We start from the raw sequence: 26,814 nt of genomic DNA on the forward strand, positions 1-26,814 counted from the left end.
GCGTCATTGTCTGCAAATGGGAAATCCGCCCATCTCTCTGGCCAGCCTCCGAGCCTTCGCTGAGTTCCATGCCAGACCCAGTGCCTCTGCCCAGAGCCAGGTGGGCTGCCCACTCCGGCCCTGAGCCTGCCTCTCCTCTCAGACTCTGGGTGACCCCGGGTCTTCTCCCACCTCCAGAAAAACAGGTTTACCAGGCAGCGCCTGGCAAGGCCCAGAGGGTGTTTTGTGTTGTCACAGCCCAATATTGACACTAGGGAAATCAGCTGCCCTCCCCAAGCCCGCCCAGGGCCCTGACCACCAGGCCCGGCCTCTCCTGCCCGCCTCCAGGCCAGTGAGGGACTCGGGCCGGGGACTTATTTGCTTACATTCTGTGTTTCGCCCAGGGCCCGGCCCCAACCAACCCACGGCAGGACAAAGCGCCGGCCGCACACGTCCACTCAGACCCGCCGCAGGCTTCCTGGTGGCCGCCGACAACAAAACCCAAGTGTGCCGGGAACTTCCTTGAAACACCGAAGAATTGTTCTGGGCCAAGAGAAAAACAGCCCGACTCTCGTGGGATCCACTACGGCCACGGGAGGGGAAGCCAGAAGCCATTAATTGTCTACAAACTTAATGGGATCACTAAAAACAGGATGCTTTCCAGGGAGAGGGGGAAACACCTCGGAGGTCAGGGTCAAGACTCACTGGTGGATGGAGCCGTTCACCGAGGACCCCCGTCCATTTCCTAGACGACCAGACGTGAGAAAACGGACGACCACTGCTCTCTCCTTTCTTTGCAGCTCAATTTCTGTATCTGTGCTTGTGCTCAGTCACGTCTGACTCTGTGACCCCGTGGACTGTAGCCCGCCAGGCTCCTCTGTCCATGGGGATTCTCCAGGCAAGAAGACTGGAGGGGGCTGCCATGCCCTCCCCTCCAGGGGATCTTCCCAACTCAGGGAAGGAACTCAGGTCTCCCGCATTGCAGGCAGATTCTTTACTGTCTGAGCCACCAGGGAAACCCAGTTTCTACACCTACTGACCACCTAATAAAACTTACAATAAACATATTGATACATACAACCAGCTATGTTTAGAAGCTCTAACCAGCTTCTTCCCAGAGTGCTCAGGTTGTGATGGGCACGGGGGATACTCTAGTGTGATCTTTCTCAACTCCTGTTCTAGGACTTCCCTGGCGGTCCTGTGGTTAAGACTCTGTGCTTCCAGTGCCAAGGGGCCCAGGTTTGATCCCTGGTCGGGGAACTAAGATCCCACAAGCTGTGTGGCATGGCCAAAAAGAAAAAGAAAAAAAATAAAAAATAAATTTCTGTTCCAGTGGAGCTATAGGCTTGTGTAAATCATACTAAGTGAGCATGTGTAATTTCCACACTGTCTTGACAGTCCTGAAAACAATCAAGTAAAATCCTAGGCCAGCCCACACTGTCAATAGAGTGTATTTCTCCCAAGGCCGTTCTCGCTGAGACAGACTCTATTCTGTCTATGATATGTGTATCTCTCTAAATAAATTCACTTCTTACTTATCAAAAAAAGAGAGAGAGAGCTTTAGGGCAGAGGAACCCCCGGGAACAGTGGGAGGGCTGCGGCTCCAGATCAGGTATTCACAGAAGGCTTCTCAGAGGAGGAAGCAATTGCGATAGTGAGTCTGGCATCCACAGGGGCGTTGCCAAAGTACATCACTGCACTTATTTTAGGCCTCACCCGCTCCAATGGAAGGCTGCACAGAACCTCTGGTGCTTAGAGAAATATTCCTGCTGATATAGTTCCCACCGAAAAAAATAAAATCACCTGGCAGCCATCTTAGAGGGTAAGTTAAAACTGTTTCCTGCCCCGAAGGACATTCCAAGGCACTGTCCCCCAGAAGCCCCTCTTCCCAGACTCCACTCCTCCCAAACCAAACACAAGCAAAAGTAAACTTGTACAAGCTAATGTTGGTAAGGCTGGAGAAGCCACAGTGACCCCGAGGTTAAGACGGTGGGAAATCCCCAAATCCTGGACTGAGAAGGGAGGGGAGATGAGACCATGGGGAAGACCAGCACCACCAGCCCAGTGCTAAGACCGGGATCCCGGCCACTGCGGCATCAGATGCCAACCGCCCCAAGTGTGCCGCTCCTACTAAGAACTCATTCCAAGGGCAGCCCAGAATAAGTAGAAATAGAGTTAAAGAGCTAACTCCGGAGAAGTCACTAATGGCCACCAACACTCGGGGGTGGTGTTCCTCCAGACCTGGTGGGAAACCTCATGGACCCATTTTACAGAATGAGCAACTGAGGCTCAGGGGTGCCAGAACCCAGCGAAGACAACACAGCCAGAAAGTGGCTGAGTGGAGAGCTTGGCTTGGCTTCTAGGTAACAGCTCTGGGCTTTTTGGTTAGACAGCATTTGTAATGCCTCCTGAACTCAGGCTCAGTTTCTCCAGCCGTACAAGGAGGCCTCCAGTCCTTGGAGGCCGGCCAGCGCAGAGCCCTCCCTAACGTGGTAAGGATAAAGCCATAACCCTCCCTTCCCGGGGAGCTGCAGCGAAGCTTAGGAAGGAAACCAGGCCGCATAGGTGCTTGGAAAACGCTACAATAGCAGCAGCGGCAAGAACAACAACGTCCTGGCGAAAACTATACTAACAATTAACGGTTTACCAAACGACTCACACCCAGGAGGTGGGGAGCCCGGAGCCCCTCAGGGCTGGTCCTGGCAGCGCGGGGCCGGCGGCGGGACGCCTCGCGGTCCCCGGATGGGGCGCGCCCGGCGGTCCCTGCTTTGCACCAGCGGCCAGGGCGCCTTCCCCGCGGGGCGCACCTGCCCCGGGCGTGGGCAGGCAGAGGGCGCCGCGCCCGCCCGGCGCGCAGTTCCTGTTCCGGACTTCCCCGCGTCCCGCGTCCGGCCGGGCTCGGGCCCCCTGGCCGGTGCGCGGCGCCCGGGCACCCCGGGCCGGCGGGGACCGGTTCCCGACGCCATCTTCCTCCCCCGCCCCCACCCTTTTTCTTTTTGGGGGGACCGCGCCGTCGCGGCCCTGGGCTGGCAGCCCTGCGCTCGGGTCCTATGCCCAGAGGACCTGGGAGTCCGGCTTCGGAGGGAGGAGAAGGGCGATCTGGCGCCGGGTCCCCCGGGCGCGGGGCAGACGGGCCGCCCCATTGCACAGATGCGGAGACTGAGGCCCCCAGAGGCCAAGATCACGCACCGGAGAACTGGAGCCCCGCCCCACCACCCCAGCCAGCGAGGCGGGTGTTTCGGAGCCAGGGTCCCCAGACGCCGCCCGCAAGTAAGTAATCCAGCCGGGACAGGAAAATCTGGGGCCACTGGCCTCTCTACCTTCCAGCGGGCGCCCAGGGCAGCCCCAGGGCGCTCACCTGCCGGGCTCGGGCTGGGCGGAGGGGTGGCCGGCAGGGAGCCAGGGTCACAGCAGGGGCGGGAGGGCTCACCTCGCGTCCGGTGGTGGCAGTGGCGGCGGGTGGTGACGGCGGCGGCGTCCACAGAGCTCGAGCCGCGAGGCGTATTGTCTGCGGCTAGGGGCCCGCGTGCGCCAGGGTGTCAACCGCCGGCCCCGCCCCGGCCCGCCCCCAGGGCCGCGTCCCCGCCCGACTCCAGGACCTGGCGGGGTCCAAAAGGCAACAGAACTGCTAGGGGGTGATCTGCTTACTCGGTTAGTGTCTCTCTGTCTCCTGCGCTCTGCAGGTTTGTGGTTCGCTCCGCAGAACTGTCGGGATGAATCCCCCTGACTGCATTTGTGTGGGTGATCCAGGGTCTCGACATGGATTGCCTCAAAGAAGTCCTTAGGGCTGCTTGATGCTTTTTTTTTTTTTTTTTCATGCACATGCAAGAAAGAGAACTTAATGACCTGCTAAATGACAGCGTGACTTCAGTGCTCAAATATCCCAGCTCTCTGTGCTGGCAGCTTCAGGAGTTAAGTTTTGTTTGAGTTTGTTTTTTTCTTCAACTTTTTTTTTTTAATCGCGTGAAAACGCACAAAACAGAATGTAGGGTCTTTACTATTTGGAAGTGCACTGTGTAGTGGTATTCATGTTGTTCTTCAGTCCCTAAAGCTGTGTCCGACTCTTTGCAACCCCATGGACTACAGCACGCCAGGCTTCCCTGTCCTCCACTATCTCTCGGCGTTTGCTCAACTCATGTCCATTGAGTCGGTGATACCATCCAACCATCTAATCTTCTGTTGCCCCTTTGCCTCCTGCTCTCAATCTTCCCCAGCATCAGAGTCTTTTCCAGTGAGTCAGCTCTTCAAGGGTCATGGTGAAGAGTTTGACAAAACGTGGTCCGCTGGAGAAGGGAATGGCAAAGCATTTCAGTATTCTTGCCTTGAGAGCCCCATGAGCAGTATGAAAAGGCAAAGCACGTTCGACTATCACTACCATCCATCTCCACAACTTCCCATGTTTGAAAACACCTGCTAAACAGTAGCTCCTCCTCCCTTCCCCAGGCCCTGCAGCCATCAGGCGTTAGGCTCTTTTTTTTTTTTTTTTTTTTTTACAATTTATTTATTTATGGCTGTGCTGCGCCTTCGTTGCTCCCTGCGGACTTTTTCTGGTTGTCTGCGCTTCTCACTGCAGTTGTTCTCTTGTTGTGGAGCAAGGGCTCTAGGCAAGTGACTCAGTAGTTGTGCTGCAGGGGCTTCGTTCCCCTGAGGCACGTGGGATCTTCCCAGACCAGGGATGGAACTTGTGTCCCCTCCCCTGGCAGGCGGATTCTTTCTTTCTTTCTTTCTTTGGCTGTGCCAGGTCTTAGTTGCAGCACCAATTCAGTTCAGTCACTCAGTCGTGTCTGACTGTTTGCGACCCCATGGACTGCAGCACACCAGGCCTGCCTGTCCATCACCAGCTCCCGGAGTTGCAGCATGCGGGATCTTAGTTCCCTGACCAGGGATGAAACCCCAGGCTCTGTCCACTGGGATCTCAGAGCCTTAGCCATTGGACCATTAGGGAAGTCCCAGCGGGTGGATTCCTAACCACTGGACCACAGGGAAGTCCAGGCTTTAGGTATTTTTAAGTCTTTTTCACAGATGTGAACAGTTAGACTCCAGCTTTGTAGAAACAGCCTCAGCAGCATCCTACCAAAGTCAGGGGTCTTCCTGCACCCCCTTCCTCCCACCCCCTATCCTTCCAGCTGTACCATCCACTTCACCTGTGTTCCTATAGCCATGGTGAGGACAGCCCCCCGCTGCTCTGGCGCTCCTGGGTCTGGGGGGAAATGGGTGGCAGAGAAGGGCCTCAGAAACCTCCCGGGAGAGAGGAGACATCAGAAAAATTCCAGGAGGGGTGGTCCCCAGCCCTGGGATGGGTTGGGGAGGAGTAGGGTCTTGAGTTCCCAGCCTGATATTGAGTTCCCAGCCTGGAGTGTGTGGAGGTGGAGGAAGACAGGGCAGAGCACCGGGATTACAAAGTAGCTGTTGTCCCAGGAACAGGACAGGCTTGCCTGCCTCCTTCCTGCTGCCTCTTCTCAGAGAGAAACAGCAGGTTCCGGGGAGCTCCCCTCCCCTGAGTTCTGCTGTTTGCTACCCACTGGGAGTCCCCCCACCCCTTCTCCCCACCTCTGGAGTGATGACATGGATATATTTTTTTTTCTTCATTGTTCTCATCTGTAAAATGGGATGGCAGCATGCCCCCTCCCACCTCCACCCTATAGGGTTAGAGGGAGGGTCAGAGGAGATAATCATCAAAGGTTTAGTGAAGACTAAACTTTGAAGGTCAGCTTCAAGACCCCTCCTTCCCTCTCTTCTGATTTTGTAATCCTTTCTGTGAGAGCCTCTCAAATCAGGTAAACTCCAAACCCTACAAAGCCTGGATTGTCCTGGGCTACTTTATAGACGGAAGGAGGAGCCTTCCAAAATAGGGACTTCTCTCTAAATGTGCTCTGCAGATGGGAAAACAGACTCAGAGAGACGAAGCAGACTCCCTGGCGGTCCAGTGGCTAAGGCTCCACGTTCCCAACGCGAGGGGCCTGGAGTTCATCTCTGGTCAGGAAACTGGATCCCACTTGTTGCAGCTAAGACCTGCGCAGCCAAATATATAAAAGTAAATATTTTTTTAAAAGAGGGAGGGGCAAAGCAAGCCATGATCTCACTGCTAAGTGTAAGAATGTTTCCAGAGGGGTCTCAAAGCTGAAGACATGGTGTCTGGGATATAGTTGGTGTGCTGCACTCAATAGGTCTGCAAATTTGGAAAACTCAGCAGTGGCCACAGGACTGGAAAAGGCCAGTTTTCATTCCAGTCCTAAAGAAGGGGGATGCTAAAGAATGTTCCAACTATCGTACAACTGCACTTATTTCACATATTAGCAATGTTATGCCCCAAATCCTTCAAGTTAGGCTTTAGCAATACGTGAATCGAGAACTTCCAGATATAGAAGCTAAGTTTAAAAGGCAGAGGAACCAGAGATCAAATTGCCAACAGTCATTGGATCTTGGAGAAAGCAAGAGAATTCCAGAAAAACATCTCCTGCTTCACTGACTACGCTAAAACCTTTGACTATGTGGATCACAACAAACTGTGGAAAATTCTTAAAGAGATGGAAGTACCAGACCACCTGACCTATCTCCTGAGAAACCTGTATGTGAGTCAAGAAGCAACAGTTAGAACTGGATGTGGAACAACAGACTGGTTCCAAATTGGGAAAGGGGTATGACAAGGCTGTATATTGTTACCCTGCTTATTTAATTTATATGCAGAGTACATCATGAGAAACGCTGGGCTGGATGAAGCACAAGCTGGAATCAAGATTGCCGGGAGAAATATCAACAACCTTGGATAAATAGATGATACTACTTTAATGGCTGGAGAAGGAAAAGGCAACCCACTCCAGTTTTCTTGCCTGGAGAATCCCATGGACAGAGGAGCCTGGTGGGCTACAGTCCATGGGGTTGCAAGGGTCAGACACGACTTAGTGACCAAACCACCACCACCACCACTTTAATGGCAGAAAGTGAAGAGGAACTAAAGAGCCTTTTGATAAAGGTGAAAGAGGAGAGTGAAAAAGCTGGTTTGAAACTCAACATTTAAAAAACTGAAATTATGGCATTTGGCTCCATCACTTAATAGCAAATAGAAGGGGCGAAAGTGGAAGCAGTGACAGATTTTCTTTTCTTGGGCTGCAAAATCACTGGGGACAGTGACTGCAGCCATGAAAGTAAAAGATGCTTACTCCTTGGAAGGAAAGCTGTGACAAATTTAGACAGCACATTAAAAAGCAGAGACATCACTTTGCCGACAAAGTCAGTCTAGTCAAAGCTATGGTTTTCCCAGTGGTTATGTACAGATGTGAGAGTTGGACCACAAAGAAAGCTGAGGGCTGAAAAATTGATGCTTTGGAATTGTGGTGTTGGAGAAGACTCTTGAGAATCCCTTGGACTGCAAGGAGATCAAACCAGTCAATCCTAAAGGAAATCAATCTTGAATATTCATTGGAAGGACTGATGCTGAAGCTGAAGCTCCAATACTTTGGCCACCTGATGTGAAGAACTGACTCATTGGAAAAGACCGTGATGCTGGGAAAGATTGAAGGCAGGAGAAGAAGGGGATGACAGAGGATGAGATGGTTGGATGGCATCATCGACGTAAGTTTGAGCAAATTCTGGGAGATAGTGGAGAACAGAGCAGCCTGGTGTGCTGTGCAGTCCCTGGGGTCACAAAAGGTCAGACACAACTTAGCAACTGAAGAACAACAATGAACATTAGCAGAACAGATGGAGGAGAAAGGACAGTTTAGGGACAGATAGGGGATAGAAGTGCCCAAGGAAGGGCTGGGTGAAAATATTTGCCTTGCAAGGTTCCCAAGTAATATGCAGATTAAATGGACAGGAGGAAGCAAAAACCGTTGGAATAGGAATTGGGCCTGTAGAAGGCCTTGGCTTCCTGTCCAAAAAAGGATCAGATGGCATATGATAATAGCAATAACAATAACAATAGTAGCTGCCATGATCCATTCAGATCCCTCGATCCTACTACCAAGCATTTTCTATTATTGCCTGCAATCCTTACCTCTGTCCCATGTTACAGACACTGGTGCGTATGAACAGTCCATGTATCAGTACAGGCCAGAGAATCCTGGCGGCCTCATCTTACAGATCAGAAAACTGAGGCTCTGAAAAAGAAGGCCAGCCACTTGTCAGAGACCAACCAGCCCATGAACAGCAGAGGCAGATTCAAGCCTGAGTCTCCCTACTCCTGCCACAGTGTCCTTTCCACCCACCATAGCTGGCCTCAGCTTCCCTTTCCCCACTGAGATTTGCTGGCCTGTCCCAGGGCCAGTGGACAGGGAGTCCCTTCCTTGCCTGGGAGCCTCCCTCCCAAAGACTCTGTGGATCCCCCCCAGCCCTGGGTAAGCCCCTCCTGCTGGGGCCATGACTACATCTCTCTACAATTCAGGGATCCATGGGCCAGCAAACCCTCTGTGCCAACTTAGGGCTGAGTTTTGTTCTTACTGTGATTTGCTTTGATCATTCATTTAGCAAATATTGATTGACACCTACCGTATGCCTGGCTGGGGTGTGGGTGATGGCGATCTAGAGATGACTCGTTCATGGCAGTGATACAGGGCTCAGTGCCAAGTGTGGGACACAGTGGAGGAGAAACCAGCTGACCAGAAAATAGAGCTCTGGGCAGCTGCGTACACAGCAAGCACGCAAGGCAGAGGAGTAAAGCCAGGGAGTGCGAGGAGAGTGGGGGAAGGGTGGGTCCTTTAGCCACGATGTCAAGGGAAGCCACAGTGAGCATGCAGTCTTCCTGAAAAGACTTGAGAGACACGAGGACATTCCCATGTCCAAGGCCCGGGACAGGAGGAGAGGGCGGCTGGGAACCCCAGGGAGAAGGTTGACCAAGCATGTTTGCCAAGCCCTGGCCTCGGCATCCAGGGCCCACCCGGGGGACCCAGGGGTCAGAGCAGGTTTTATTTCATTTTATTTTTCTTTACTTTTATTTTATGCCCTGCCACGAGACATGTGGGATCTTAATTCCATCACAAGGGGTCAAACCCGTGCCTTCTGCATCGGAAGCATGGAGTCTTAACCATTGGACCGTTGGAGATGTCCCCAGTGCAGGTTTAAAATGGCCGTCTCTCCATGTGCCATCCCAGACTTTTGTCCCAGCCTTGGAAACCTCTTGAGAGCCCCTTGGACTGCAAGGAGATCAAACCAGTCCATCCTAAAGGAAATCAACACAATATTCATTGGAAGGACTGATGTTGAACCTGAAACTCGAATACTTTGGCCACCTGATGTGAAGAACTGACTCCCTGGAAAAGACATGATGCTGGGAAAGATTGAAGGCAGGAGGAGAAGGGGACGACAGAGGATGAGATGGTTGAATGGCATCACCGACTCGATAGTTTGAGTAGGCTCCAGGAGTTGGTGATGGACAGGGAGGCTTGGCCTGCTGCGGTCCATGGGGTAGCAGAGTCAGACACGATTGAGCAACTAAACTGAACTGACTGGGAACCTTGTCGGGAAAATCCTCCAGCTTTGACAGAGACTCTGTAATACCAGGAGAGACCCATCGAAGGGTTTCAGGGCTCTCTCCTGAGCTGGCCTGAGCTCCTTGCCAGGAGCTAGAGTGACCAGCTTCTCACAGTGTCGTTCCACTCGTGCCCGCCTGGTGGATGCTTTGTGGGGGCACCTTCCCAGGACGAGAGGCCATTGAGAGCCTGGTGGGCTGGGTGTCTTGCCTGGATGGCCCCCTGCAAGGTGGAATGCCCCATTGCACAGATGGAGAAACTGAGCCTCAAAGAGGGGTCCTGATGGGTCTGCGGCCACACAGCCAAGAGACTGGAGGGCTGGGGCTTGAACCCAGGTCTCTCTGACCTGTCTGACCTGGGGGTCTGTAGCTAAGCTTTGGGAAGTCCGTGAACCCCTTTGTTCTTCAGTCGCCCCACCCAGTCATGTCCGACTCTTTGTGACCTCGTGGACTGCAGCACTCCAGGCTTCCCTGTTCTTCGGCATCTCCCAGAATTTGCTCAAACTCATGTCTATTTGAGTTGGTGATGCCATCCAACCGTCTCATCCTCTGTCGTCCCCTTCTCCTTCTGTCCTCAATCTCGGGTAAAAGCATTTTCTGAGTCAGGAACCTGCAGCCTGGTCGGCAAGGGCTGGGACTCCGGGTCACACAGCCCTGAGTTAGAATCCTGACTCTGCCAGTTATAACTTGTGTGGCCTCAGATAGCAATTGGGCCTTTCTGAGCCCATCCTCTGTGAAGTCCCCACCTCCCAGGGCTGCTGTGAGGGTGAACGCACAGGAAGCTCTCAGCATGATGCCCGATACATAGTAGGCGATGGATAAACCCAGAGGATGTTATTGAAGACAGGGTTTAAGAACTGATGAAGAGTTTGAGAGAATCCCCCGGTGGTCCATTGGTTAGGACTCCACGCTTTCACTGTCGAGGGCGTAGGTTCAACCCCTGGTCAGGAACGAGGATCGCACAAGCTGCATGGTGTGGCCAAATTAAAAAACAAACAACGGCAAAAAAAACTGATGAAGAGTTTGATATGTTCACAAAGAAACTGTTATCTTGGAGGTACATCATGTATTTAATGAAATACGCTTTACAAATCAGTGTGTACAGTATAGTCCAACATTTAAAGGAAATCCATACAGAACATTCTGGAAGGAAATTCAGTCCTGGGCTAAGACCCCATGTGAGGGGTGTGTGTGTAACGCTTACATGGTCATCCCTGGAGCTGAAGGGGAAGGATGGGGTATTCATGAGGAGCCCATGGGGATCGATCTCTCTCGAGCCTGGTAATGGTGGTCCAGGCTGGGAGAGTTGAACGTGTGCGTGGGCAGTGCCCCCTGGGCCTTGGGCTCAGAGCCTGGGCTAGGCCAGCCCCACCTGGACTTGCTGCCAGGCTGGTGTAGGCTGACAATGCAATGACCAGGCTGTGTGACCTGTGTAGCAGCAGGACCGCGGGCTTCGGGGTCTGGAGTCCAGGCTGTGTGGCAGCTGAGGGCACTCTGAGAACTCCCAGGGACTGCGGGGCTGACTGAGATCAAGACCCAGGCTGGGACCCCACCGTGTGGTGGGTCTCCAGCCGGGGGCCAGTGGAGATGGAGAGGAAGTTGGAGGTGGGTTGAGAGCCCTGGGTGCCTGCCTGGAACCAGATACTTCTCCAGGTTCTGGGGAGAGGCCTCTGGGGACACGAGTCCGTGGCAGTGAGCTTCTTTTTGAAGGTCAAGGCTGGTCCTTGGCAGCCTGAATGACACCTGGGAAGCTCAGAGGAGGGAGTGGCCCCACCGCCATTTCCCTCAACTCTCCCCTGAAGCTTTGGCAGGAGCCTCCTAACAGCCCTGAAGACACGTGCAGATGGATTTCTGCCCTCCGCGGCCCCCTAGAATCTCCCACATGTTGAGAACCCCTGGAAATGAGCTGGTCCAGCCCAGGCTCCCTGGAGCTGAACTCCTGGGCCCCTTGGAGCCTCAGCCCGCTCTGCTCAACCAGGGCCTCTGAGCGTGAGGAGCTGGCGTGGGGGGCGTAGGGGGCACCTGACGCAAGGGAGCCTCTGGCCTCGGAGGGAGGCCACGGCACTGGCTTGCCTAGGGCCAGAGCGCCGCAGGGAGTGGGGACACCAGGGCCTGAAAACAGGGCTAAGACCGCCGTCCCCCCGCCCCCAGGAAATGGAGTGGAGAACAGACGTGGGCAAGTCCTAGACGGCAAAGAAACTCCTCCATCTCCCCGCCCGATCTGGGGGCCCTTCAGCCCCGTGCAGCCAAATGAAACACATCCCACCAGCTTACAACTCACCCAGTCTTCCCATCTCAGCCGACGGCCACTCTGGCCTTCCAGGCACTCCAGGCAAAGACTTTGGAATTGTTTTCAGCTCCTCTTTCTCCCGTGTTCCAGCTTTCCCAAATCTGGGGACCGGTTTCTAAGGAACATAATGTGAAAGTCTGAGGTCGACCCACATGCACTAATTCAGAAAGACATCTGTACCTGCGCCGTCTCAACTGAGATTCAAAGGCTGTAGAATAAGTCTTAATATGAGTCGATTCACATAGAAGACTATTTTTCATTTGCCCTGAAAGTTGTGTGGCTCAGTTGGTAAAGAATCTGCCTGCAATATGGGAGACCTGGGTTTGATCCCTGAGTTAGGAAGATCCCCTGGAGAAGGGAAAGGCTACCCACGCCAGTATTCTGGCCTGGAGAATTCTATGGACTGTATCCATGGAGTCACAAAGAGTCGGACACTGAGTGGCTTTCACTGAAACTTGTGTAAGGAACATACCAGAAGGTCAAGATCAGGTAACAGGTGTGGAGATCACTCAGTGGTCTTTTCTTTCTCTTGTATAGTATTTATAACTTTTGCTATACATGTGTATTATGTTTCTAGTCATGAAACAGTAACTTTCTTAAAAATTTTTGACTGTACCATGTGGCTTTCGGCGTCTTCAGTTCTTAAACCCTGTCTTCAGTAACAGCACTTGGGTTTCTCCATCACCTACATCATGCTGAATTCCCCAAACACTAATTTTTAAAATATATATATATATATTTATTTATTTACTCATTTTATTTTTGGCTGCACTGGGTCTTCACTGCCGTGAGGGCTTTTCCCTAGGTGCGAGGAGCAGGCGTTCATTGCGGTGGCTTTTCTTATTGCAGTGTATGAGCTCCAGGGTTCTCAAGCTCCAGAGCGAGGGCTCAGTAGTCGTGGCGCTCAGGGCTTAGTTGCTCCACGGCGTGTGGGATCTTCCCAGATCAGGGATTGAACCCGTGTCTCCTGCAATAGCAGGCTGATTCACTGAGCTTCACCGCTGAGCCACCAGGGAAGCCCCCTCAACAGTAACTTTTCAGTAGACCTTATGGTGAGTGAAAGAAGGTGGAAGAAGACACGAGAGAGGACACACTGCATGATTCAGTTTGTATGACGCTGGAGAGCAGGCAAAGCGTGTCTGTGTGATAGAGGGGCCAACAGCCGCCTCGCGAGGTGGGGAGGGTGTTGGCTGGAAAGGGCAGGAGGGAGACTTCTGGGGATTTCTGTCCCACATGGTCGTCGGAGGGTATGTGTGTATGTGCTCAGTCGCTCCAATCGTGTCTGACTCTTCGAGACCCCACGGACTGTAGCCCATCAGGCTCCTCTGTCCATGGGATTCTCCAGGCAAGAATCCTGGAGTGGGTTGCCAGGCCCTCCTCCAGGGGATCTTTTGGACCCAGGGATCAAACCTGGGTCTCCTTGCACTGAGCTGAATGCTTCAGATTTGTGCACTCTGGGGTTTGTAAAGTAAAGCTTGATACAAATTAAAATGCAATAAAACAAAGCACAATGAATCAGACCTGAGACAGCCAAGAGTGAGGATTTACTCAAGATCCAGATTCCTGGCTGCCAGGGGGTACTTGGCAAGCTGAGCCCATGGTGCTGGTGACAGGGGGACTATCACAGTTGAAAACAGAGCCAGCACGTTTCAGAGCAGATTATGAGGCTTAACCAGCCAGGCCACTCCGCTCAGAGCCAGGACGATTTAATAGACACACGCTCCGGCCAAAAACCGAAATGGCCAGTGTGACCAAAATAACCTAATCTCCTGCAACCTGTCAGGGGGACGGAGACCAGGCCTCCACTCTGTCAGACAATTCCAGGAATCCGGGGTCAGGGAGGGGGTGATATCTGCTCCTGAAACACTGTGGAGGCCCTGGGCAGCCGACTGTGGACATCCTGCAGCGACGGCCACCAGTGTCCCCTGCCAGGAGCAGGCTCAAGGCCCCAGGTTATCGCTCAAGTCGGGTCTGGCGGGAGGGACGAGACCCACGTGGGTGCCGGCAGGAAGGAGCCCCGGTCCCGCAGAACCTCCCTTCACCCAGAAATAACATCCCTCCTGACAGCCGAGTTTATCAGCACGATAGCAGATTTTTTCAAAACAATAACAGAGGTCCTAGCGGCTCCCTCGGCCCACACTCAGCAGGGATGACTGGCCATGGTGTCGGCAGCCGCTGCTGTCCACGCCTCTGCTCCAGGAAGGCCCCATCTGTAAATCCCCGGAGGGGAGGCCGTGTATGCATTCACCCCTCTGCACCCCGCGTGATGAGCCCTCGGTAGACGTCTGTTTCACAGATGAGTGAATTTCCCCTTTGCCGTCCTGGTTTTCATTTTTATTTGTTTATTTTTACATGTACGCACCTCTCTGTTTATTTCTGGCTGCGCTGGGTCTTCATCACGGCACACAGGCTTTCTCTAGTTGGGGCGAGTGGGGGCTACTCTTCCTCGAGATGGGCGGGCTTCTCATTGCAGTGGCTTCTCTCGTTGTGGCGCACGGCCACAGAGTGTGTGGGTTTGGTAGCTGTGACACCTGGGGCATGTGGAAACTCCCCAGACTGAGGGTCAAGCCTGCGTCCCCTGCACTGGCAGGAGGATCCTTAACCCCTGGACCACCAGGGAAGTCCTTCCATCCCGTTTCATCATCCACAACAGCCCTCTAGGAGGAAACCTGTAGCTCCCATTTTACAGAGGAGGAAACCGAGGCCCACAGGTGATGAGGTGCATGCGAATCAGGACCCGTTTTCTCATTCCAGGTCCTGGGGTTTCCTCGTCTCACGACTGCTGATCATGGCTATCTCAACTCCCCTTCCCCTGCCTGGAAGAATGATGGGGCTGGGAAACCACAGTGTTCAAGGCTGTTTTCTCTCATAGGAATTGTTTGTTTATTTATGGCCTCCCCAACTAGGGATCAAACCCGGGCCCTTGGCAGTGAGAGTGCGGAGTCCTAACCCCCGGATTGCCGAGGAACTCCCAGGAAATAATTTCATTTTATTTAAAGTTCTGCAGGGGAAATTCCCTGGCAGTCCAGTGGTTAGGAGTTGGCAGTTTCACTGCTGAGGGTGTGGGTTCAAGCCCCGGTCTGGGAACTAAGATTCCCCCAAGCTCACTGGAAAAGACCCTGATGCTGGGAAAGATTGAAGGTGGGAGGAGAAGGGGACAACAGAGGATGAGATGATTGGATGTCTTCACCAACTCAATGGAGATGAATTTGAACAAGCTCCGGGAGTTGGTGATGGGCAGGGAAGCCTGGCGTGCTGCAGTCCATGGGGTCGCAAAGAATCGAACACAATTGAGTGACTGAACTGAACTGAAGCCTCATGGAGCAGCAAAAAAAAAAAACACACACACAACGAAGTTCTGCGGTCTTGTCCTTTTTTCTGAAGAAGCGTATGTCCCCACGAATAACGAAAGAAATGCACGTAAAACAATACTGATACCACCCAACGTGTGAGCCGTTGATAACACCCCGCGCGGGCAGAGCTGCGGAAGCCCTGTCTTCTTGGGCAGCTGTACTGGGAACACACGGAGGTGTCTCAAAACATGCCAAACGCACGTTCTCTGACCCCAATCATTCACGGGGGGACATTCTGGGCCGGAGGGTAATGTGAGCAAAGGTGTGGGGGCTGGAAGCTCAAGTGTGGACGTTTGCCTTGGAAGGAAGGGAGCTGCTCACCCAGCAGGTGAAGGGACACTAAGTCCCCCGAGTGGACCATGCTTCCGGAGAAGGAGAATTCTGGAGAGAAGGCCCTGGCTTGAAACCTGGTGGTGGTGGTGTTGTTCAATGGTTCAGTCGTGTCCAACTCTATGACCCCATGAACTGCAGCGCGCCAGGCTTTTCTGTCCTTCACCGTCTCCCGGAGTTTGCTCAAACTCATGTTCGTTGAGTCCGTGATGCCATCCAACCATCTCATCCTCTGTTGCCCCCTTCTCCTCCTGCCCGCAATCTTGCCCAGCATCAGGGTCTGGAAACAGATGCGTAGCCGCCTGCGTTGAGCTGGTGCCCACAGCCCGAGAAGCCCTTGCAGCACGGAATTGTCTTGTACTCTAACCTGGGGAAGCACGCTTTAGGAGCCCAGCTCACAGACGAAGAAGCCGGCAGGCCAAAGCCCCAGCTGGAGCTCGGGCGGGACCGACTCCCAGCCGCAGGGTCCCTCACCTGTTTACTCCCAGCCTGCCCTTGGCATCTCCCCTGAGCAGCCTGACTCTGGAGACAACACAGGGCGTCCACAGCCCCTGCCCTTGGGGGCCTCAGCGTCTAGACGGGTGGTTGGGTTTGGGAAAAACTATTCAGCTGACCGTGTAGAGGTCTGAGTCCTGTGATACCCAGCATCTGCGAGGTGGGACTGTTGATTCTGAGGGAAGAAGCAAAGCCCCATGCAGCCCCGTCAGGACCAAACATCCGCCCCTGCGAATCTTTTGTGGGGCCTGGGCCAGGTCTACCTGGCCAGGAGAACCGTGGGGCTGGGGCTTCCCTGGTGGTCCAGTGGTTAGAATCTTCCTTGCAGTGCAGGGCTTGTGGGTTCCATCTCTAGTCGGGCATCTCTGATCCCACTTGCTGCTGAGCAACTAAGCCTGCGTGCCACGACTGAGACCCCACACAGATTGATAGATAAACTTTTTTTTAAGTTTTTTTTTTTTTTTTTTAAAGAAGAACTGTGGAGCCTGGGCCAGCCTCCTTGCCCTTGTGCCTTGTTGGAGGGAATGTAAAATGGGACTTCCTTGGTGGTCCAATGACTAAGATTCTGAGTTCCCAATGCAGGGGGTCCAGGTTCGAGCCCTGGTCAGGGAACTAGACCCCACATGCTGCAACTAAGGAAAAAATAAATGCTGTAGCCAGGGTGGTCAAGGTGTGGAATCGGTGGCTGTGGCCTCTGGGCTGGGATGAACCAGGCTCAGGGTGCAGGCAGGGGAGCCGGGCAGGACCCACGGCCAGTAGAGTGGGAGCTGCTGGACTGGTCACTCCTGCTGCAGGACTTGCAGGCCGTTTTATGCCTCCACTCAAGTTAGGAAGCATATGGAACCTCGAGCAAAACAAGTGTTTAAAAGTCTACCAAAATGTGCCTTCCGTAGCGGCTATGACAGAGGTGGGTCTGAACCCAAAATGACAAAATGGGAACCAGCACTAGAATGGGGTGTGAGTCTTACTGCCAATAAGAAACAATAAGCAATGTTTATCAATGAATTATGCTTGTAAGTCACAAACACAAGGGAGAATCTCCTCACATAGCAGTCGAAAATCGATGCTAAAGATTTACTAGAGGGTCAAGTTAAAACATGAAGTAAATGTATGATGAATTTTTTTTTTTTGGCCAAGCTGCACAGTTTGTAATGTCTTTGTTCCCCAATCAGAGATTGAAATCAGGCCCTCCACAGTGAAAGTGTGGAGTCCTAACCACTGGACTGCTGGGGACTTCCTGTATGGTGAATTTGAAGTTCTTATTCATTTATGTACCAGCTTTTTGGGCTTCCCTGGTGGCTCAGATGGTAAAGAATCTGCCTGCAATGCTGGAGACCTGAGTTTGATCCCCAGGTCAGGAAGATCCCCTGGAGGAGGGCATGGCAACCCACTCCAGTATCCTTGCCTGGAGAATCTCCATGGACAGAGGAGCCTGGTGGGCTGCAGTCCATGGGGTCGAAAAGAGTGGGACATGACTGAACAACTAAGCACACACTCACACACCAGCTTTTTATAATGATGTGCCTCAAAACTTAAAAAAAGTTGTAGCCACTGTAGAAAGCAGTATGGCAGTCCCTCAAAAAAAATTATGCACAGAATTGTCAAAGGACCCAGAAAGCCCATATTTGAGAATATACCCAAAAGAAATTGAAAGCAGACCCTTGAAGAGATATTTGAACACTCATGTTCAGAGTTATTCACAATGGTCAAAAGGTCATTCACAACTCAAATCCGTGTCCACTGACTGATGAATGAGTAAACAGCATGGTAAATACATACAGTGGAATATTACTCAATCTTAAAAAGAAAAACATTCCCACACAGGCTACAACAGGGATGAAATGTGAGGATATTATGCTAAGTGAAATAAGCCAATCATAAGAAGACGGATTCTAAATGTTTTCACTTGGGTGAAACACCTGGAGAAGTAAGATTTGTAGAGACAGAAAGTAGAATGGTGGTCGCTAGGACTGGGGGAGGAGAGCGGGAATTAGTGTTTAGTGGGAAAAGTTTTAGTTTTGCAAGATAACTAAGTTCTAGAGATTGGTTACCCATGGACATACTGGATCACAACACTGAACTGAACACTTTGAAATGGTTAATATAGGGAATCAGTGCTGACTGTTCATTGGAAGGACTGATGCTGAAGCTGAAGCTCCAATACTTTGGCCACCTGATGCGAAGAACTGACTCATTGGAAAAGACCCTGATGCTGGGCAAGACTGAATGCAGGAGGAGAAGGGGATGACAGAGGATGGTTGGATGGCATCATGGACTCGATGGACATGAGTGTGAGCAAGCTCCGGGAGTTGATGATGGACAGGGAAGGACAGGGAAGCCTGGCATGCTGCAGTCCATGGGGTCGCACGGAGTGGAACACGACTGAGTGACTGAACTGACTGATTGATAGTAAATTTTCTTTTGCATGTGTTAATATTTTACCACATTAAAAAAATAAGTATGAGATAAAACCACTCACCAGGTAGGGACCTTGAGAGGGTGTAACGAGGGGAGTTCTGGCTAAGATTTTAGGGTGCTGTCCTGTACGCAGGAGGGTGGGCTTCATGGGCCGGCCACCTGGGCAGCCACCCAGGGCCCCCGTGCTCAGATGGGCCCCTCACATGGTTAATGCTGCCGTAGTTGTTTTGAAATTCCTAATAATTTTTGAACAAGAGTTGCCACATTTTCATTTTGCATTGAACCGCAAAATGACGTAACTGAGAGTTCTGGCCCTCAGTCAAGACACCAGCACAGACTTTATCATCAACCTTGTTGGGATGAGCTGGGTGAAGGATGTGCCGTGTTCAGGGTGGAGAAGGGTGTGGGGCCACATGAAGACAGTACGCCTGCCTGGGGAGGGGGAGGGGCAGCGGGACCACCTGCCAAGGAAGGAGAGGGCCATAGACAGCGGAGGCCGGGAAGGGGCTGGGCCAGATCATCCCAAGATGGGGTCTTGACCCCATGATGTTGTTCAGTCGCTAAGTCGTGTCTGACTCTTTGTGACTCTATGGACTGCAGCACGCCAGGTTCCTCTGACCTTTACTATCTCTTGGCGTGTGCTCAAATTCATGTCTATCGAGTCACTGATGCTATCTAACCAGCTCATCCTCTGTCTCCCCCTTCTCCCCCTGCCCTCAATCTCTCCCAGAATCAAGATCTTTTCCAATGAGTTGGCTCTTCACTTCAGGTGGCCAAAGTATTGGAGCTGATCCCATTCCTTGCTGGTATTTCAAGACTCCCTTGGCGGAATATGACCCCGAGGAACCAGCCTCAGAAACCAGCCAGTGCAGGGACGTCTCATCCAGGAAACAGTGTTTATTGAACACCTGCTACGAGCCAGCAGTAAGCACATCATCTGCAACCTTCTGGTTCTCATCACCTCCTGGGGTTAAAGGGCTGAGGCGGGAACCAAGGAAGGGCAGGGGCAGCAGCGGGGTGCATATTAGCTCTGGCTCCACTAGATGGCGCCAAATATAACTGATGATGGACCCAAAGCACGCCCCCGGCCTGGGCAAGGCGGTGCGGACGTCTCAGGAAGCTTGCAAACAAAGCTCAGAGCATCACCTTGAAAGCGCACCCATCTCCGGAAGGTGGCTCTTTGCTTTTCAGGAGGCAGAGGTGTGAACCATCAGCCTTCGTAGGTTCAAATCCAGACTCTGCCACTTAAAAGTTTCACACATTTTCACAACTTAAAACTTTTATTTATTTTCCTTGCTTAATGTAAGTTTTATAGTCTCGTTAGCTTTTCATTACTTTTTAAAAAATTCATAATTTTTAATTGATTAAATAAAAATAGAATAACAATTGAGATCTACGAATGAGAAGAATGGATTTCTTTGGGGGCAGGAGGGGAGATGATTTCACTTATTTGGGGTACAAAGTTAGTGTGTTCGTTATCATCAAATCAGTTGCAAGTGGTCACAAGGAACCAGCATTCTTAGCTTTCTGGAGCAGGTAGTGGGCTGGATTTGACCGATGCTTTGCTGACTCTTGATCTTGTGTATTAACTGTGTTAATGTAATAGGGAAGAACATTTTTGTATTCTATTACAAGTTAATCACTGAAGGGATGCTGCCTATAAACTTAAGTTATACATAATGGCCCACCTCTGGGGATCCTGCTCTCCCGGTAAAGAGCATTAAGCTAAAATACCTTTGTTTAGCTCATAGGAAACCTCCTGACCAGGTCCACCTGTGAATGGTGGCAGGAGGGAGAAATTAACAAATCCCCTCTGAAGGTTGACAGAAACCAAGAAGTGTATGACTTTACTCCCTTCCCCTTTTAGTATAGAAGGAGTCTGAATTCTAACTCAGGCAAGATGGTTCTTTAGGACACGTGCCTACCATCTTCTTGGTTAGTCGGCTTTTTCAATAGTCATTATTCCTTGTTCCCAAAACCTGTCTCTCGATTTATTGGGCTTATTGGCCTGTCATGTGACAAGCAGTGTGAGCGTAGACTCTGTTTCCTTGGCAGTGTTTGTTTTTTTCCAATTAAAGGTTTGTTTTCTGATGTCTAAACCTACATGTGCACTAATTATGAAGTGAAGTCGCTCAGTCATGTCCAACTCTTTGCAACCCCATGGACAATAGCCTACCAGGCTCCGCCGTCCATGGGATTCTCCAGGCAAGAATACTGGAGTGGGCTGCCATTTCCTTCTCCAGGGGATCTTCCCAACCCGGGGATCGAACCCGGGTCTCCTGCATTGCAGACAGACGCTTTACCGTCTGAGCCATCAGGGAAGCACATTATAAGCAATAAACTGCTGCAGAATGATACACACAGCCGTTGCAGATCTGTGCCCTGTAATACATGATGTTGGTGATTAAAAAATTCAGAAGAGTGAGAAACATTAATGCATTTTGTGTGTTATAAATAATGAATTACTCTTTCGGGAACAAAGGCTAAAAGGAAGGTAAAAAAAAAAAGAGAGAGAGAGACTGCAATTGTCCTACGCCCAGGCACCTAGAATGTAACAGAGCAGGTTTGTAAATTGCTGCTCCTCTTTTCACGCTGCCTTCAAGTACACATTCATGGCTGACAGATGTCTGGGGCACATGCTGTTTTATTGTGTATTAATTCAACAAATATTTGAGCAACTAGTGTGTGCTATACTGAAGCACCTTTTTAAATTTTTTTAAAACTAATCTTCCCAACAACCCTTCAATGTAGGTGCTATTGTCTCCATTTATGAATAAGAAACTGAGGCTCAGACAAGTGACATGACCTACCACAAGCCACAAAGCTAGTGCATTCGGGAGTGAGGATTCAATCTAGACCTGGCTTCAGTTTTAAATTTTTCACTAGCCAGGTTGCCATTTCCTAACAGATGGAGTTTTAAAACTTTTCATGCAAAGTTGGGCACAATGAAGGACAGAAACGGTTTGGACCTAACAGAAGCAGAAGATATTAAGAAGAGGTGGCAAGAATACACAGAACTATACAAAAAAAAGATCTTCATGACCCAGGTCACTCACCTAGAGCCAGACATCCTGGAATGTGAAGTCAAGTGGGCCTTAGAAATCATCACTACGAACAAAGCTAGTGGAGGTGATGGAATTCCAGTTGAACTATTTCAAATCCTAAAAGATGATGCTGTGAAAGTGCTGCACTCAATATGCCAGCAAATTTGGAAAACTCAGCAGTGACCACAGGACTGGAAAAGGTCAGTTTTCTTTCCAATCCCAGAGAGGCAATGCCAAAGAATGTTCAAACTACCGCATAATTGCACTCATCTCACATGCTAGCAAAGTAATGCTCAAAATTCTCCAAGCCAGGCTTCAACAGTATATGAACCATGAACTTGCAGATGTTCAAGCTGGATTTAGAAAAGGCAGAGGAACCAGAGATCAAATTGCCAATATCTGCTAGATCATCAAAATAGCAAGAAAGTTCCAGAAAAACATCTACTTCTGCTTTATTGACTACACCAAACACTTTGTGTGGATCACAACAAACTGTGGAAAATTCTTCAAGAATGGGAATACCACAGATAGGAATACCAGACCACCTTACCTGCTTCCTGAGAGATCGATCTGTATGCAGGTCAAGAAGCAACAGTTAAAACTGGACATGGAACAACAGACTGTTTCCCAATTGGGAAAGGAGTATGTCAAGGCTTATACTGTCCCCTTGCTTATTTAACTTATATGCAGAGTACATCATGCAAAATGCCGGGCTGGATGAAGCACAAGCTGGAATCAAGATTTTCGGGAGAAATAGCAATAACCTCAGGTATGCAGATGATACCACCCTATGGCAGAAAACGAAGAGCAACTAAAGAGCCTCTTGATAAGAGTGAAAGAGGAGAGTGAAAAAGCTGGCTTAAAACTCAACATTCAAAAAACTAAGATCATTGCATCTGGTCCCATCACTTCATGGCAAATAGATGGGGAAACAATGGAAACAGTGACAGACTTTATTGTTTTAGGCTCCAAAATCACTGCAGATGGTGACTGCAGCCATGAAATTAAAAGACGCTTCTTGGAAGAAAAGCTATGACCAACCTAGACAGCTTATTAAAAAGCAGAGACATTACTTTGCCGACAAAGGTCCATCTAGTCAAAGCTACGGTTTTTCCAGTAATCATGTATGGACGTGAGAGTTGAACCATAAAGCAAGCTGAGAGCTGAAGAATTGATACCTTTGAACTGTGGTGTTGGAAAAGACCCTTGAGAGTCCATTGGACTGCAAGGAGATCAATCGAGTCAATCCCTAAAGTACCGTGTACATTCAGTCCTGAATATTAATTGGAAGGACTGATGCTGAAGCTGAAACTCTAATCCTTTGGCCACCTGATGCAAAGAACTGACTCATTGGAAAAGACCCTGATGCTGGGAAAGACTGAAGGTGGGAGGAGAAGGGGACAACAGAGGATGAGATGGTTGGATGGCATCACTGCCTCGATGAACATGAGTTTGAGCAAGCTCCAGGAGTTGGTGATGGTCAGGGAAGCCTGGCGTGCTGCAGTCCATGGGGTCACAAAGAATTGAACATGACTGACCAACTGAACTGAACTGAACTGAACAGGAGTTTAAAAAATCTAGTTTGAGAAACTATACCTGTCCCACACTCAGGGAACACTTCATAAATGAGGTGACCTTTGAGTAGGCCACTTACTACTACTTGCTGAGTGCAACATGTATGTTATCCCTATGACAAACCCTATGTAGTTGGTGCTATGAACAGTCCTAGTTTTACAGATACTGAAGCTGAGCAACAGAGGAGATAAAGAGAGGGACTACAGCCCAGGGCCCCAGGCATCATACTGCTCTACCTGCCACTATCAGGCTGGATCCTGGGCCCCGATCCCTTGCAATCTCATTTCCAGGCCCCCGAAGGTTGCAAGACCCCTGGGGATGGTGGCCTGGGTGGTTCCTCGCAGGACATCAGTCAGGCAGTCAGTCAGTTCAGTCGCTCAGTCATGTCCAATTCTTTGCAACTCCATGGACTGAAGCACACCAGGCCTCCCTGTCCATAGCCAATTTCCAGAGCTTACTCAAACTCATGTCCATCGAGTCCGTGATGCCATCCAACCATCTCATCCTCTTGTCTCCTTCTCCTCCCGCCTTCAGTCTTTCCCAGCATCAGGGTCTTTTCTAAGGAGTCAGTTCTTTGCATCAGGTGACCAAAGTATTGCAGTTTCAGCTTCAGCATCAGTCCTTCCAATGAACACCCAGGACTGATCTCCCCCAGGATGGACTGATTGAATCTCCTTGCAGTCCAAGGGACTCTTCAAGAGTCTTCTCCAACACCACAGTTCAAAAGCATCCATTCTTTGGCACTCAGCTTTCTTTACAGTCCAACTCTCACATCCATACATGACTACCAGAAAAACCATAGCTTGACTAGACGGACCTTTGTCGGCAAAGTAATATCTCTGCTTTTTTAAAATGCTGTCTAGGTTGGTCATAGCTTTTCTTCCAAGAAGCAAGGGTCTTTTAATTTTATGGCTGCAGTCACCATCTGCAGTGGTTTTGGAGCCCCAAAAAATAAAGTCTGACACTGTTTCCATTGTTTCCCCATCTATCTGCTATGAAGTGATGGGACCGGATGCCACGATCTGAGTTTTCTGGATGTTGAGTTTTACGTCAGCCCCCGTGCGTAGGGAGCTGTGCAGGTTGGAGGCGCAACTGCAGAAGAGTGGCCAGTCTAACCCCGGAAGCAGTCGCGGCGCCGGCAACGCCGCGTCTCCGGTTGCCAGGGCGCCGCCCCGGAAGTAGAGCGCGGCGGGCGGAGGGCCGGTCCGCGCTGGGTAAGCGGGCCGTGTCCTCCAGCGAGAGCCGAGTGGGGCTGGAGGCGGGGCCGGGCCGCGGCGCGGGGCCGCCGTGCTCCGCGCTCCCGGGCGCTTCTCAGCGCTCTGCGCCCACAGGTGAGGCCCCGCCGCCGGCGCCGCAGCCTCCGGGACCGAGGGTGTGGCCGTGCTGGGTGGGCGAGTGCGCATGCGCGAGCGGTTGTGGGCGCTGGTCTCCGCGGTTTAGATGCTGCTGGCCGGACTCGCTGTCCCTAGGGGGAAGCCCGCGCTGACCATTGTGCTCCTTTTCTTCCTCCGAGTTCCTATGACTTGTGCCTACTCGATAAGAGTAATTGCATTCCTCTTATCCGTTATTCCAGAATTTAATTGTGCCTAGGCTTTTTCATTCATTTGCAATCTCTATTGTTTCCGTTGGCATCTTGCAGGGCGCAGTGTACCTGTGGGTAGCGCTCTGGACGGGAGACAGGAGATGAGTGTCCCCCCGCTCTGCACGCCTCTCTCTGGGGGTCTGAACGTCTGCGTTTCCCCTCTTTTTCCTCCCTGTTTTCCCGTCATTAGAGGGGGTGGGGTAGACATACCCCCTTACAGTAGCCGAGGCATAGGGGGATTCATTCTGAAACTAAAAGTATCTTATGGTTGTAAGCCGTTTGGGATTTGCAGAGCAGTTCTTCGTTCAGGGAATATTCAGAAGCGTAATTGGGGGCTGGGTTGTGGCGGTACAAAAAAGATTGGCCCTGCCCTGCTCTCAGGGAGTTACCTGCGCCGGTAAACACGTGCGAGGAGCAGGGGGAATGAGGAGACTGACAGGCGACACAACTGCAACCCCACGCACTGCGCCCATGTGAAGTCGGCGTTTGTATTACGATTTTATTTCTAGGTGGCTCTTTTTTTTTTTTTTTCCCAAAAAAGACACGCTAAAAAGGGATGCACATGTCCTGGGATCCTGGCGGAGCTGGGACTTTATTGAAACTGATAGTGATCAGACTGACTGGGAGAGTGGGATGAGGGCAGGGCAGAGAGTGCGTCCATGGTCCTATAGCTGGAAGAGTGAAATGACTCCCACGAATGTGGGTTCTGCCCACAATCTGCTGTTTCTCCTGAGAGGTTGTTCTGGCTTTTGTCTGGGAATAGTCGTAACAACAGGAGGTGGAGGCCTCTTGGCAGAGTTCTGTCTTCCTGGGCACAGAGATTCCCCGAGACGTTCCACTGTTCAGCGGAAATCAGCTGGACTCCCTCCCGGCCTCCTACTTCTCGCCCGGATAAATCTGTAGAAGTGTTTACAGATGACTGTTTCCTGGGTGTCTCCCCTGCGAGGCTGATGGCCCCTGTAGGGCTAGGCTGCACCTGCTTCACTGCTTGGCACTTGCTTGTGTGTGGCGGGAATTCGTGTCTTTTTTTTCCTTATTGCAGCACGTGGGCTCCTCGGTCTTCACTGTGGCATTCGGGATCTTTAGTTGTGGCATGTGTGATCTGGCTCTCTGACCAGGGATAGAACTTGGGGCCCCTGCATTGGGAGCACAGAGTCTCAGCCACTGGCCCACCAGGGAAGTCCCTCGTGTCTTCTCTTGTTAAGTCATCAAATACTGACTGACAGCCTGCTGTTACCAGACGCTGTTCTGGGTGCTGGGGGTTCAGCAGAGATAAGATGGAGCAGCATTCCTGCTCCCAGGGTGACATATGTGTATTGAAGACAGGTGGTCACCAAGGGACCAAATACGTGAACTAGACCAGGCCTTCTCAAACTTGAGCACTCAGGAATGCCCTGAGAATTTAAAACACAGATTCCTGGGGCCCACTCCCAGAGATCTGAATGCATTACCCTACTGTGTGTGCGTGGGTTGGGGAGGATTTGTGTTTCTAACAAGCACCAGGTCGTGATGCCGATGCTGCGGGCTCACAGATCATGCTTTGAGTCCACACCGGATTAAACAGTTGTGTACACCATGATCGCCATAGAGAAGTGACAACTTGGTAAATGAGGAGGACTGAGACGGGCTTGGGAAGGCTGCTGTGAGGGGTTGGCCTTTGAGAAAGGGCCAGATTTGGGGGATGAGCAAAGGCTTAAGAGTGGATGTCACTTGGTGGGTGAGAGGGCTGAAAAAGGCTGGAGTCTGGAGAGGGAAGGCGGGTGGAAGGATGCTGGGGGACTGTGAGCTTTAATCTCAGCACAGCGGGCAGCTGCTCGCAGGCTTGTGAGCGGAGTGACAAGGTTTGCTTTGTGTGTGTAAAAAGATGGGTCCGCTGCTGGGTGAAGGATGGCTGCAGAGGGGCAACAGTGGGGCCAAGGAAGCCCGTCATTGGGCCTGCTGTGGGTGTCCCTGATTGTGAGGACACTGGGGAAGTCTCTGAACGTGGAATCTTTTGGGTGGAGTGGGCATGATTTGCCACTGGCCTGGATTGATGGTCACTTTCTCCCCAGGACTGCAGTTGAATTTTGTTGGGCTCTTAAAGCACTTTGAACACACTTCTCTTTTTTTGGCCATACCTCGTGGCATGTGGGATCTTAGTTTCCTGACCAGGGGTCAAACCACACCCCCTGCACTGGCAGTGTGGAGTCTTAACCACTGGACTGCCGGGCAAGTCCCTGAATGCATCTCTTGCGTCCCCTGGATCAGGACTGTCCAGGAGCACCTGGTCCCAGGCAGCTCCG

General features: G+C 51.4%; 2 protein-coding genes, 1 non-coding gene and 1 pseudogene across 5 annotated transcripts in view; 2 read left to right on the forward strand and 2 right to left on the reverse strand.

Annotated features, from left to right (window-relative positions):
- LOC113893379 overlaps nucleotides 1-12,429 on the reverse strand; it is a 29,794-nt gene extending 17,365 nt beyond the window's left edge. Inside the window, exons 1-5 of the mRNA XM_027543384.1 lie at nucleotides 12,425-12,429; nucleotides 11,468-11,518; nucleotides 10,999-11,101; nucleotides 10,818-10,917; nucleotides 3,410-3,578 (exon numbers count right to left, since the gene is read on the reverse strand). Coding sequence (XP_027399185.1) covers nucleotides 3,410-3,578; nucleotides 10,818-10,917; nucleotides 10,999-11,101; nucleotides 11,468-11,518; nucleotides 12,425-12,429 — 428 coding nt within the window. The remainder of the gene's footprint in view (nucleotides 1-3,409; nucleotides 3,579-10,817; nucleotides 10,918-10,998; nucleotides 11,102-11,467; nucleotides 11,519-12,424) is intronic.
- Nucleotides 12,430-12,968: 539 nt separating this feature from the next.
- Nucleotides 12,969-17,014, forward strand: LOC113893380 (annotated as a pseudogene).
- A 3,566-nt stretch (nucleotides 17,015-20,580) lies between these two features.
- TRNAC-GCA lies at nucleotides 20,581-20,652 on the reverse strand. Its single transcript has one exon. It is a non-coding gene; the product is annotated as a tRNA-Cys (tRNA).
- A 3,467-nt stretch (nucleotides 20,653-24,119) lies between these two features.
- Nucleotides 24,120-26,814, forward strand: part of TTLL1 (tubulin tyrosine ligase like 1) — a 35,182-nt gene continuing 32,487 nt past the window's right edge. For 2 of the 3 annotated variants that reach the window (XM_027540577.1, XM_027540578.1), the window contains exon 1: nucleotides 24,129-24,281. The gene's annotated coding sequence lies outside the window, so the exon portion shown is untranslated. Of the gene's footprint in view, nucleotides 24,282-26,814 lie in introns of all 3 variants that reach the window. The other variant, XM_027540576.1, reaches the window with a different exon arrangement.

Source organism: Bos indicus x Bos taurus, chromosome 5 (genome assembly GCF_003369695.1).
Source record: "Bos indicus x Bos taurus breed Angus x Brahman F1 hybrid chromosome 5, Bos_hybrid_MaternalHap_v2.0, whole genome shotgun sequence".
Classification (NCBI taxonomy): Eukaryota; Metazoa; Chordata; class Mammalia; order Artiodactyla; family Bovidae; genus Bos; species Bos indicus x Bos taurus.